The sequence below is a fragment of the Talpa occidentalis genome, unplaced genomic scaffold (genome assembly GCF_014898055.3).
Source record: "Talpa occidentalis isolate TD23 unplaced genomic scaffold, MPIMG_talOcc4v2.1 talOcc4.5, whole genome shotgun sequence".
In the NCBI taxonomy this organism is placed as follows: domain Eukaryota; kingdom Metazoa; phylum Chordata; class Mammalia; order Eulipotyphla; family Talpidae; genus Talpa; species Talpa occidentalis.
The window spans coordinates 130,502,442-130,515,637 of NW_023604861.1; the positions used below are offsets into that span (position 1 = coordinate 130,502,442).

The following is a 13,196-nucleotide window of genomic DNA, read 5'->3' on the forward strand; positions in this document are numbered from 1 at the left end:
ATCAAAGAAATTTTCCTGCACATGCCTCGCTTAGTGAATAAAAACATTTCTACCTCAAGAAAATTCAAATTTTCAGGTCGCTGGGAATGAAAGGAACATCCCTATAAATTTTTGGAGAGGACAAACATTTCATGGGGCCAGTTATCATTCAGGCATGCCACTTGGCAACAGCAATGTTTTGGAGAACTACTTTCAAAATTCTGAGGGCAAATGGGTTCCCATCTTGAATTCCACATTGTAAACAAATTATGAATTAACTAGAGGGAGAGTAAAGGCATTCCTAGATGTACAAGGCAACAAAAATCTCTTTCTGAGCTTCCTTATCTTAGGAAGTTAGCTCAGGATATGGGGCACCAAGACGAGGACTAAACCAATAGAGAATAATCTGCCACCAGTGCTGGAGTGGGACCAGCTGTGCCCTTGTGCCAGGGCGAGTAGATGAGCGCAGTTACCCAGCTGCAAAAGAAATTTGCGATGTAGTGGTGCTGCTGTTGTGCCTTTGTGAGGAGACATACGTAGTTGGGGAATGATTAGGGACTTGAGTAATAAATACAGAGAAAACTATGCAAAGAGAAAAAAATAGAGACAATTATTAGCCTATAGGGAAAGCAAAATGTGCTTGAAAGGAAAAGAAGTCTGGTTCTACTTTATGACTCAGCTGTAAATAAACATTTACAGTCAAACTGATGTGCTCACTGGATTTTTTTTTTAACTAAAAAGCTTTTAATGGAAGTGTAATAAATGTATTAAGCCTACATTCTGATCTAACAAAATTAAAGGTGGGAAGATGGAGGGATGGGGGTGTGGGCCTGTGTGTCGGGAGGCTGGGAGAGGCTGGTGAGAGAGGTACATGCCACCTAGAGCAGAAGTCATGAGTGCCCGGATGGAAACAGACTAACAAGAAGCAGCAGGATAAGCTTGGCTTGGATTTGTAGAGGTAAATATCGAAAGAATGACTTAAAGGAGCTGCAAGTAATTACTCCAGAGAACAGGGTATGGGAAGTGGCCGGGAAAACTTCTATTTTAAAATCTTGTGGAACTGTTTGACTCTTTAAACTAGCAGCATATGAATGATGAGTAACCAAAAAACCTGTATCTTGTTGCAGTGAATAAGCTTATTTTGAGTAGTGGAAGAGTAAATTATGATGTTTTATTATAATTTTTATCATTGAGTTTGTGTTTATGAAATCCAAGAAGTTTTACTTGAGATGCTGAGAAAAGGCAAAAAATCCACATATGTAAATAGAAAATTGTTAGATATTATTCTCATCAGGAATATGTCTAAGTGAAAATAGTATTCTTAGTACAGGATATAGAAGAGGTTATATAGAAAAGCAGGATACAAAAGTATCACTTTTGTTTATATAACAATATGGTATAAAGTGTGTATTACACTTGATTCATTTTCTTAATAACCATTGCTAATTATTGTGTATATTTTAACATTGTGTATAATGGACATTTAAAATCAATTTCACTAGGTTGGATTAATCATTTTTTGAATTAACTAAAGTTTTCTGAATTTCTCATGTCGTTTATACATTGCTTCAAAGGAGGAGAACGAGATGGAAACCTTTGGTGCAACGGTAACAAATTAAGTTACCTCTTTATATAGTTGGTTATCAGATAAAAATGAATTTTGAGGTGACCGCAGATCAGGAACTTTAGAAGTATACTTTGTGTTTCTTAAGTGGACTCTTAAAAAATCCCTGTTATATCAAATCAACCTGGCTTAATTTTAATTCATATTTATTTTTAATGCTGTAGATTATATTTCTTTTTCTTTGCATTTAATTTTTCATCAGTTATTTCCTAGTTAGTGATACTATGTATAGAAATAAGCACCAGCTGTGAGTGTTCCAGCCCAAGCAGGCACACTGATACTTTTTGTCTTATTCCTTCACAGTTCGTGCTAGTTCTTTGTAATTCTATTGGCACACCCTTGGACCCCAAATACATTGATATTGGTAAGGAAATGTAAATATTTATTCCCTCTTGATCAAGTTTTATCTGTAAAATGAATTAAAAAACAAACATAATATTAATTAGCATGGTAGTCTCTGAAAGAGCGGGGATCATGCTTCCTGCTTTGCCAGGTCCAGTACCGATTTATGCTCATTGCCAAGGTAAAATCATTAATAATGCTCCCCTTCATTCTCAGAAGTACCTGGTTAATACAATAGTTACTCTATTTAAAACCCACAGTAATCTCACAACTGCAATACTGCCATCATTTGCTTTAAATGGAAAATATAATTGCATAGGAATTGGTATGTAATATTTAGTATGTAATAAACTGAGGATTATAGAAAGAATTTTGCCATTAAATACTTTTATTTTAAATAAACTGCTTGTAAATACCTTTCTTTCATAAAAACACTTGAGCTGCTTGTAAAAGTGAATGTGTCCTTTCCAGATTTTCCTAATGAAATCAGTCTATTAATAGGGACGGCGTAAAAAAATTCCTACTTTGTTTTCAGAAGACATTTGGTATTTTAGGTTTGCCCTTCTCTCTATTCAATAGCTATGGATGTAATCATTAAAAAATTATAAATCTTAAGTGTTTTCTTAAAAATCGTCAAATAGTTTGTTGTCATTTTATTATAATTTACAAAAATAATGGTTTCTTTTTAAAGCATATGGCAATTTATTGGGAATGCTATTTGAAAAATTATTAAAGTTAAAAATTTGAAAACTTATTATTTTCTGAATTTGGGAGCTAGTCATTTTTATCCCCCAGATTTCACATTCAGTCTTAGTCAAATGCATTTTGCTAAGCTATTTGGTTGATGCCAGCAGATGTGAGAAATTGTTGCTCTTAAACATGGATGTTATATGTTGAATTTAGGGTCTTGATAATTCACTTTTTTTGTACTGAGACTTTCAACTTTGTGTCTGTAGTGCCAGGAAGGGCACAGTGCAGCATCTGTATGATCGGAGCAGTGAGTAAAGGAGAGTTCTGAAGCCCTCGGTGGCTTTCTCAGGCAACCAGGTATATGGCAGGCAGGGGTGCCAGGGGGTCAGGGGGCCAGAAGGCTAGCAGGCCTGCAAGACCCCCAGCATGTCTTCACTCTTCCCTGGTGTTCTTTCACCCCTTCTCTTTCTTTCTTTCTTTCTCTTTCCTGCCTCTGCTTCTCTTGGAGAATACATCATTACTGCTGCCCTAGCCCACAGAAGTAAACTATATAACTTGAACGATGTAACAAAATGCAGGTGCCCCATCAGGCAGGGTAATCCTAATGGCAGGAGGGCAGAAAAGCCTGAAAAAAATTTACCCTACAGTGTCTTATTCTTATCGTCATTGTTATGTGGACATGTCTGTGTGTGTCTGCACTCACATATATGCACGCTATTGTTCCTTGCTAAAAGACTTAAAATTATTACAGATGCTTGTCACATGAATATCTTCTATTTTTCTAGAAATATAACAGCCTTTAAGGGTGTGAATTGTCAGTCTTCAGATCATATGCATTTTCACTTGATATCAAGTTTTAAAATAGAATTATGATAGAGTTAACCTCATCAATTTTGATTATAAGTAGTGTACTTTTTAAAGAAAGCCAGTTGTAAATCCTTTATGTACATAAAATGGCAAATACTTGAGGGCATGATTATTTGTATTTTTGAGTCTTGAAACTTTTTTTTGCAGTCTTGCTGGCTGAAATTTTACAAATGGTTCTTTCATTGGTCTGCAGTAAACTCAGCCAAGGACTCAACATTTTTGTTTCATACATATCCTGTAACATTCCTTTTTAAGTTGCTATGCCAAATTTTCATGAAGACTGAAGGCTAAGCAAAAAAGACTATGTAACTGATACTGTTCTAGAAAATATAATTTTTCTTTTGCCACCTACTCTTCCTCCTGCCAATCTCCATAGAAACTATAAAAGAGAACTTTGTGCATTATTAAAGATGTTTGGTTTGTGGGACTCTGATGTACATGAGGAAGTTAGGTCCCCTTTTTTCTTATTCTTCCTTTGAGTCCTCAAAATACCTTTGGTTATTTCTATCCAAAGTACTTCATACTCAGGAAGATTTTGAGCTTCTTAAAGATTAGGTCATACTTCTGTAACCCCACTTCCTAACATCTCACACACTGCTACATGCTGCATAACAGTTGTTTGTGTAATGCATGGGAAATATTTTCTGCCATGTAAATAGAAAGTGATAATTCTATTTAGCAAACCATTAATGAGTATATCCTGTACTGGGCATCAGGAGTGATAAGAAATTAAGACATTTCCTATAGGATGTTGAAGCACATAATTAAAATGTAGTTAATCCATCGAACAATGACTATTGCTTCCGGCTGTGCTAGATGCCTGAGAGGTAGCTATTGGTCCATAAGGACATCTTTTCTAGTTAGAGGTTTCATTTGAGCTGAGTTGGAAAGATAAGTATTCTTTGTCATTTTTAAGGAGAGAAAACAGCATTTGCAGAGGAACAAAGGCATGAAAATTGACTGGAAAGTACTGGATGCCTTGCTGTAGTCCTTTGGGTGGGAGCTTGCAGGAGCTCCTAAGGATGGTCTTGAACATATGCAGTCTTTGCAGATATTCTGCAGAAAGGGAGTTTGATGAAAACATTTTGGTGCAAATTCAGTTTACAAGCTCTTTAAAGGACTGAGAAATGAATAAGTAGGGGGTTGTTAAAGTTGGGGGGATGGATGTTATAGCTGTAGGCATTTAATTTAGGTCTTTTTTTTTTTTTTAAAGATTTATTTATACAAGAACTGGGTACAGGCCAGATGCGCGGAAAGGTGAGAGGATTCACCAGAGACAGTGGGTAACAGATCAGGCAGACTGATGAAATACACTGTTGAGGGGAGCAGCGGGTGAGACAGGAGAGGTCCGCCGTGCCATGTGGGATTCTCCCCAGCTGGCTGGGGATCGAACCTGTGACACAGAGGCTGCAGACAGCTTCATAGTGCGGTGCTCAACTGCCTGCACCACCAGGGAGGCCCTAATTTAGGTCTCGACCTTAAAATAATGCAAGCAGGCTTTACTTACATGTGAATTCCTCAGTGGTTTTAAATTATTCTACATTCTTGGTTCACTGGTAACTGCTACCTATTAGTGTTACCAAGTTCAATTAATGGAAGCATAATTATTTTCCTTAAAACTTTTTTTCTCATAATCCTTCTAGATACTTTGAATTTTTTCTTTCCAGATATTGAATAACTGATGAGGAAATGGAGTGCTTTTATCTTGGTTGTGTTGGTTTCCTAAAAAATCTGTTAAAGTTTAGTATTCTAAGTTTTTCCTAGAGACTTATCCTATCTGGATGGGATGGGTTTATTGACAAATATCTTGCATCATTTATGTGGCTAGGCTTATCTACCCTGATTCAAAAGAACATGTTTCAGATGATTGTATTCAATTTTTGGTATTGCTTCATGGATTTATATATAGTTTTATTATAAAAACCTACACAACTAATAAAAATAAAAACAATAATAGCAACCACACCTAACGCTGATTAACCCTCAGTGAGCAGCAGTATGCCATAGTGGTTAAGAGTACAGATTTGGAGCCAGATTAACTGGTTTGTGTCCTAGTTTCTACCACTTTTTAGCTGTGCAAACTCAGCAAGTTATTTAACCATTCTGTTCATCAGTGTCTTCATCTGTTAAATGGGGGTAATAATAATGCTTACCTTATAAAGTGGTTGTGAATTAAGATATGTTATATATTAATTATATATTAATATAATTAAATATCAAAACTATATAATTACAATTGATATAATTATGTGAAATATATGCCTGGCATATATTTTGAAAACATTTAATAATATTGGCTTAAAAAATTACCATTATTCTGTGCCAGGTGTGGTACTGTACATTTATTCTCTCTTTTAACTCTTAAAGCAGCTGTGTAAGGTTGGTATTATTATAATCTTCAATTTGCAGTAAGTAAACTGAGGTTCAGAGAGAATAAGTGACTCATCTAAGCCCACAGAGTTAGCACATGTGTGTGATTTGAGTGCAAAAAGTCTGACTATTCCTGTGAACCATGAACATTTTAATTTTGAGTTAATCAGGCTAATGATCAACTCTTGTGATTGTTTAGGATGTATTGAAAAGGAAGGAAGTGAATATAATTTATAATTGTAGGCAAACATTGGTTAGAAAACTGCCTTTATATGCTTAGTAAAAGTGATATTTTATTTGAAAGCGTTAAGTTTTGCACACTTTTCATCACACTGAGAACATAATAGTTGCCAGCATCAGCAAATCCGTGGTAGAATTTACTAAATATTTATCAAATGTCTATGGGTCAGTGAAGATGGGCGCAGAGGAGGTGGAGCAAAGCCTCGACCTAATCTGTCCCACTCAGCTCTCCCCTGACCCTACTGCCAGTCTCCCCACTGATTCCAGTGAGTTCTCCACTGGAAGGCTTTTGGCCCCCTCTAGAGTTCAGAATTAGTACCTGGTCTAAATAGAAAAACCTTGACAATTGCCATGAAGAAAATTTTTAATATGACTCAACTGTACTGAGTTAGTGTGTAAAAATTCTTGAATTTGAATTCCTGAGTTGTTAATCTACTCTTTCAACATCATACCATCAGCTTAATTTCCAATTCTTTCTTCAGTTCCTAAGTCTTGAATATCCTTTAGTTGAACTCAGGCAGGAACTTTACAAATGGTAGCTGGTATCAATATCATTTCTCTATTCTGGCTATGTTAGTGATTACTTTGCACAATATCCATGGATAGAAATTAAATTTCACACCATTTTAATTATTCATGAATTTAAAAACAGGTACTAACATGATTGCTATAAAGGAGCTTTTTAAATATGTATTTTGTGTGCATGTCTTTAATTTTTTTTCCTGTTTTTAACTTTGGCCTAGTTATTTTACTTCTTTAATCCTCTGTTTATCTTTGAGAGGCATGTGATGAAACTATCTTCTTCATAAAAGGCTACACACAGTAGGGCATTAATTAAATGTTCTCTAAAAAACAAACAGATGAAAAAAACTATATGTTTAGGAGAACATATTCCTGAATTAGGAAGGAATTTGGGAGAATTTTCTTTTCTAATTTAATGAGGAAATTGACAAATGAGATCAGAGGAGACAAGCCAAGGGCTCTAACCCAGAGAGGAAGGGGTGGGGCTTTATCACTCATTTATCAGTTAAAAGATTTACCGCTGAATTTCATCTAAGATTTCTATAGTTTTAGCTCTAACATACAGGTCTATGATCTATTTTGAGTTAATGTTTTTGTATAGTTCTGCAACTTGTGATTCTTTTGCAGTTTCAGAGACTGTTTATAGGGTGTCTTGTCTGTAAAATGAAGGCTTGGACACAGTGATCACTGAATTCCTTTGCAGTGCTAACTCTGCGACAGTGTAAATGTAACCAAATTGTCTTAATGTTCTTTTTAATAGTGCCATTATTTGTTGCTATGACCAAAACCCATGTGATAGCAGCTTCGAAAGAAGCATTTTATACCTGGCAATACCGTGTGGCAAAGAAGCTCACAGCATTGGAAATTAATCAGATCACTCGGTCTCGAAAAGAAGGGCGAGAAAGGTATATCTTTTGATGTGTATGTTTTAGTAGCTCAACCATATCACACTTAAATCAGACATAGCTAATTATAAATTGTCATGCTTGAAAGCTGTAAATTGTTTTGATTACTAAAAATAATATTTTCCTTTAAGTTGAGTATCTTTCAAGTTTATCTGTTTAAATTTTTCAATGTAATAGAGAGGTAACATGTCATAATGAAAAAAAGCCCTTAAAGATAAAGGCTAGAAAAATGTTTTTAAGGAAATGGCTGGTCACCTCTATGCACTCTTACCATATTAGGGTTATTATGCTGAAACAGGATTATTTAATTGAAGACTGAATGTCTCATCAAAGCTCCATGCTTGTGGCTTACTGGTACAGGTCTTCCCTGGAGGCTGGGGAGAGTCTGGCATCGGTCGCCATAGCAGAAGCAGCTCTTAGCCCCAGACGGGAGGAGGTCCTTCGGTGGGGGCGCTGGTGGTTTGTCTTCTTTCTCTTGCCCTGGATTCCAGGGAGTCTGGATTGGGGTTGTTTCTGCTCACTAGGGATAAAGAGGATAAAGAAGTTAGGAACCAGGATGGAAGAATTCTCCAGAATGAATCTCAAGGTGCAGATGTGTTATCTGTGCTTTGTAAATGATGTCGCCTGTGTTAGTTTTACTCTGTTGCCTTCTCATTGTTACGGAAGCCTTTAAGCAAAGTATTTTGTTGAATATCATCACCTGATGATCGGCACTGAGTCTGTGGTGGCAGTGCCAGTCATGACAGAAGTCCCAGGTTGCTTTTTCACTTCTTCCCTAAAATATTTGGGATGTTCATGCAGCATTTTCCTCCCTTAAGGGAGTGCAGACTCACCTGTACCAAGGGGCAGGGATGATGCTAAGTGAAGTCAGTCAGGAGAAAGGCAAGTACTGGGTGGCATTACTGATGTTTAGAATATAGAGAAACCAAACAAAGGGTCAGATGAAACCAAACCAGTAACAAACTCTGGAAATCTGACTGTAGATTGGAGGCTCCCAGAGGGGTGAGTGGGACAGGACAATGGACTGTTGTGCAGGTGGCTGTGGTCTGAATGTTTGCTCCTGTGCTTCTCAGTCATATGCAGTGTTGTCAACCGGTGTTACTGGAATATAAATAAAATAAAGAGGTTCTGGCTTTTGTTTAAATAAAGGAGGCAGCATTTCCTTGTATTTCTCTTTGGGATAGACTCGCTAGTTTTAATGGCTCCGGACTGGTTCTCACTGTGACCTCGGTTTCCTCCTCTGTGAAATGTGGCTGTTGATGGTGAGCACTTCTTACTTGCGGGACACGGTGGTACCTCTAGTCAGCGGTCACAGGATTCTGTTTAGCAGAGGAAGCTGAGACGCACGCGCTTAAATTGCTTGCCAGAGGCCCCCAGCCGACAAATGGAGCCAGGATGGTGGGCTCTGAGCCCTGGCTCAGACTTGGCAGTTCTCGTAGTTCCTCCTTGTTGCAAGAGAGGGAGGTGGTCAGATGGCTTCCTAAGACTTCCTGACACCTTTATTTTCTTTTTTGTGATAACTAGCAGAAATAGTTATTTACATGCTTAATAGAAATGTATTACAATGCATAAACGTAATACCTCTGAGTGGGTACTTGTTTCTGCATTTAATGCTTTTCATTAAATTTATTAAAAATTTGTTGATCTTATTGCATTGGTGACAGTACAATTATGATTTCAAATTAGAAATTATAATATTTCATGGTATTTTAAAGATAGAAAATGGCATGAATTTCCTGTGTCTACACTAAAGCTACAATTTCTTGAACCCCTTTTATGAAACAGGCTCTGCTTTGCAAATACGATTTTCTTTATGCTTTTCAAAACCCTGCGAAGGAGGAATTGTTATCCTTATTTTTCAGATGGAGAAATTGAGGCCTCAGAGCTAGCCTATGCTCTGTCTTCCCTGTTCACCTCCATTTTCTTTAGTATAGTCTCAGCAGACATTTTAGACAACTGAGTATGTGTCTTTGCTTCCAGGAAACTCACCGTCTAGTGGGAAAGACAAATAAAGCAGACAAACACTGGCTTGAATAAGTATTATAATAAAGGTACCTGAGTGGAGCTCTGTAAGTGGAGTTTCTCTGTAACACCAGAAATTTATGTAAGGAAGGATTCTTTATTCTGGAACAAAATTCTGTTAATTTTGAGCTTCATTAAGCACCTTGATAGAAGGAAATTATGGAGAAACAACAGAGAAGCTTTTAAGTATATTAGAAGGTACTGCTGACCTGTGTTCAGCTCTGGATAGTCAGTAAAATCTTTCAGAGCTAATGAAATTCACTGGGGAATTTATGATTCAATGTTCAAATATAATTTTGAACAACTTTCAGGAATATATCACTTGCATAACTCTGACCACCTCGGAGATAATTTCTGCCTTTTAAAGATTTAGCTGTGTCAAGAACCAGGGTACTTATATTAAATAACAATGTTCATTGATGTCATCCAGTCCTTCAGTTATTCTAGAGGTTATGAATAATATAACCCTTAAACTTTCTTTGAAATTCTGATTTTTTTTCCTTCAGAATTTATCATGTTGATGATTTTCCTTCTGGATCAGCAGATGGAGTACTTGATTATAGTAAAACCATTCAAGTAGGTGATTTTATTTTGCCAGCAAATGTTAATAATTATAGATTTGAAAATATCATAATTATATTTTGAAAACTGAAAGAGAATTTGTTTTCAGGGGATAGCGTATTATTCTAGTAATGCTTTAATTTTTTTGGGTTCTGCATACCTTTTTTCTAGATCTGTTAATGTTTCTCTTCTTTTGATTTTAAAAACACTTTATTTTGAAATAACTGTAGGCTTATAGGAAGTAGCAAAAATCACTGTTGAGCTTTTCCCCCCTCATCTTCACTCAGTGGTGACATCATATATGTCTAATGTCAAAATTGGGGAACTCATGCTGTTATGATACTGAGCTAGATTTGGACTTGATTCCTTATTCAGTTTCTACTGGTTTTTCCATGTGAGTGAGTGTGTGTCTACTTTTATGTAAATTTATTGCCACAAATAAACTTGCCTCATACCTCTTCATTTCCATGTCCACTCCCCATGCACAGACCTCTCCCCTGGCAGCCATAGATCTGTTTTCCACCTCTATAGTTTTAACTTTGCTATTGCTATTATGGAATCATACAATATGTAACCTTTTGAGATCGACTATTTTTTTAACTAGTACATGCTCTTAAGATCTAACCAGGTGTTTTCAGTGCCTGCCATTTCACTCTTTATTTTGGCATCTGCTGGTCCTCTGCATCTGCTGAACCTCTGTGACTAAGCTCCAGTTTCTGCTTGTCTCCGTGTGAGCTAGATGTGCCGTCCTCTGCTGTCGTGACTCCTGTGTGAGCCTCGCTGTTCTCGGAGCACTCTGTGCATTTGGCTTGCTGTCTTCTCCAATAGGCTTCTGAGCGATCCCCAGGGTAGAGACTTCTTTTGAGTTAGTTCAGGTGTCTGACACATCTAGTAGGTGCTCATTTAAGTAAGTGTGACATTACTCTATTGTTGCTGTAGCTCCTTAGTGAATTGCACGTTCAATAAATATTTGCTAATGAATAACAATTTATTTTAGGGCACAAGGGATCCAATTTGTGCCATAACTGCATCTGATAAGACACTGATTGTGGTAAGTTAAAAAAAAAAACTTATGATTAATAATTGTTTAAATTGTCAAAGAAGGCAGTGCAGTATGTTTTGAGTATCAGTCATCTTGTGGGCACCTCAAGTTTTAATAAACCTGGAATAATAAATAAGAAAACTTTAAAGATTACCTCACAAATTAATAATCATTGTCAAAAGGGCTCTTTGTAAGAGCAAAAGATTGGGGCCCAGCTGAGGAGAATTTGATACTGGGTTGAATGGGCCCTAAAAGGGTTTGGCAGATGTGGGGTGAGCTGCTGGTGGTAGTAGGTCTTAGGGAGCTCCTTCCTCTCCGTGGCTTGCTATTGTGTGTCAGAAAAGGTGCTTTCAAAGTCACTTTCATACTACTTAGAATGAAGAGGCTGGAGAGTTTGAAAATCTCGGCTTTCCTGTTTGTTGTACTAACTATTGGTCTGTCAGCCTTAAGGCTTGCACAGAATTGCACAGAAACTTACATTCTGGTTTATTTTTTAAACACATTTAAACTAATACTCATTGTATCACTATTTTCCGATTATTTTCTCCTTTTACTAAAAGCTAGTATCAGATCGTTGACTAGAGGATAAAAGCATAGACTTTCAGTAACTGCACTCTCTTATGGTGATCATATATTGATTTTTCATACGTTTGAAATTTAATTCAATAAATGCTTTGTATTTTCGCTTTCAGTGTACTGTGACTATTAAAATAAACAACTGTAAATAACTCTAGATATTACTTCCTGTGATGTAAGAATGTATGTATTATTAAAGAACTAGGTTTCTGATTTCTTCCTTAAACTTTACATGAGAAACTTATATCATCTTCAACTGATTTTAACATGTTTAAATTAAAGAGGTAAATATGTACTCAGTAGCATAATTCAGTATCAGAATTGTGAGTTCAATATGACATTATCACTCTGGTTTAAAATAAATGCATGAACATATAGAGAGACCAGTAGTAGTAATTTAATAGTGTTATGGGTAAATACTCCTTTGTAATCAAAAGTAATTCTCATAGGGTCGTGAATCTGGCACCATTCAGAGATACAGTCTTCCTAATGTTGGTTTGATTCAAAAATACTCTCTTAATTATCGATCCTACCAGTTATCGTTGAATTGCAGCTCCAGGTAAGTATGAAAACTCTTCTTGTGCTAGATTTAGGAGTTATCAATTGTGATTGTTGGAGCTACAATATGTAACAAATATGAAGACATGGTGTGTGTTTTAAATTTGTCTTATTGTTCAGTATGGTATCCACTGTATTTGTATTTGCTGTGCTGTATTTCGTTTAAATGTCTTTCTCTAATTGGGCAAGATATGGAATGCTAATGTAATATTTTATTTGTCTACCAGTTGCTTTAATCCCTTTGGGTACTTTTTCCTCACAGATGGAGAGGAAATTTATTAAATTTATCAAATTTATTGAAATTTGTTTAAAGTCATTTATTTATATCAAACCATGTCTACCTTATTCACACATTCTGATGAACTGATTTTGAAGAAGAATGGCTATAGGTAATTATCATTTATGATCGCTCTTAGTAATTTTACAACTTTCCTCCCTTCTCCAATTTCATTGCTTGTAGTCGTCTTGCTATCATAGACATCTCAGGAGTTCTCATTTTTTTTGACTTGGATGCTCGGGTAACAGACAGCACAGGACAGCAAGTCACTGGGGAGTTGCTAAAGCTGGAGCGAAAAGATGTCTGGGATATGAAGTGGGCTAGAGATAATCCTGATTTATTTGCAATGATGGAGAAGACAAGAATGTATGTTTTCAGAAACCTGGATCCAGAGGTAAAAACAAGGAATGAGCATTAACTACATAAAAAAATGAGCCAAATATCACAACGTGGATATTTTCTCTTTGTTTCACCAAGATGTTTGTTGTTGGCTGTGTGAATTTCAGAAAAATTAATCGAAACATTTCTTTGGGGTTTTAAAATAATTTGGCAGAAATAGGAATAATTTTCATTTAAAAAATATTTTCTGTGTTTTCTGAGGCACTTCTTAAGTATTTATCT

General features: G+C 36.2%; 1 protein-coding gene across 1 annotated transcript in view; it reads left to right on the plus strand.

Annotated features, from left to right (window-relative positions):
• WDR35 (WD repeat domain 35) overlaps positions 1 to 13,196 on the plus strand; it is a 55,205-nt gene that overhangs the window by 19,239 nt on the left and 22,770 nt on the right. Inside the window, exons 11-16 of the mRNA XM_037528468.2 lie at positions 1,907 to 1,967; positions 7,395 to 7,539; positions 10,068 to 10,137; positions 11,120 to 11,173; positions 12,190 to 12,299; positions 12,759 to 12,969. Coding sequence (XP_037384365.1) covers positions 1,907 to 1,967; positions 7,395 to 7,539; positions 10,068 to 10,137; positions 11,120 to 11,173; positions 12,190 to 12,299; positions 12,759 to 12,969 — 651 coding nt within the window. The remainder of the gene's footprint in view (positions 1 to 1,906; positions 1,968 to 7,394; positions 7,540 to 10,067; positions 10,138 to 11,119; positions 11,174 to 12,189; positions 12,300 to 12,758; positions 12,970 to 13,196) is intronic.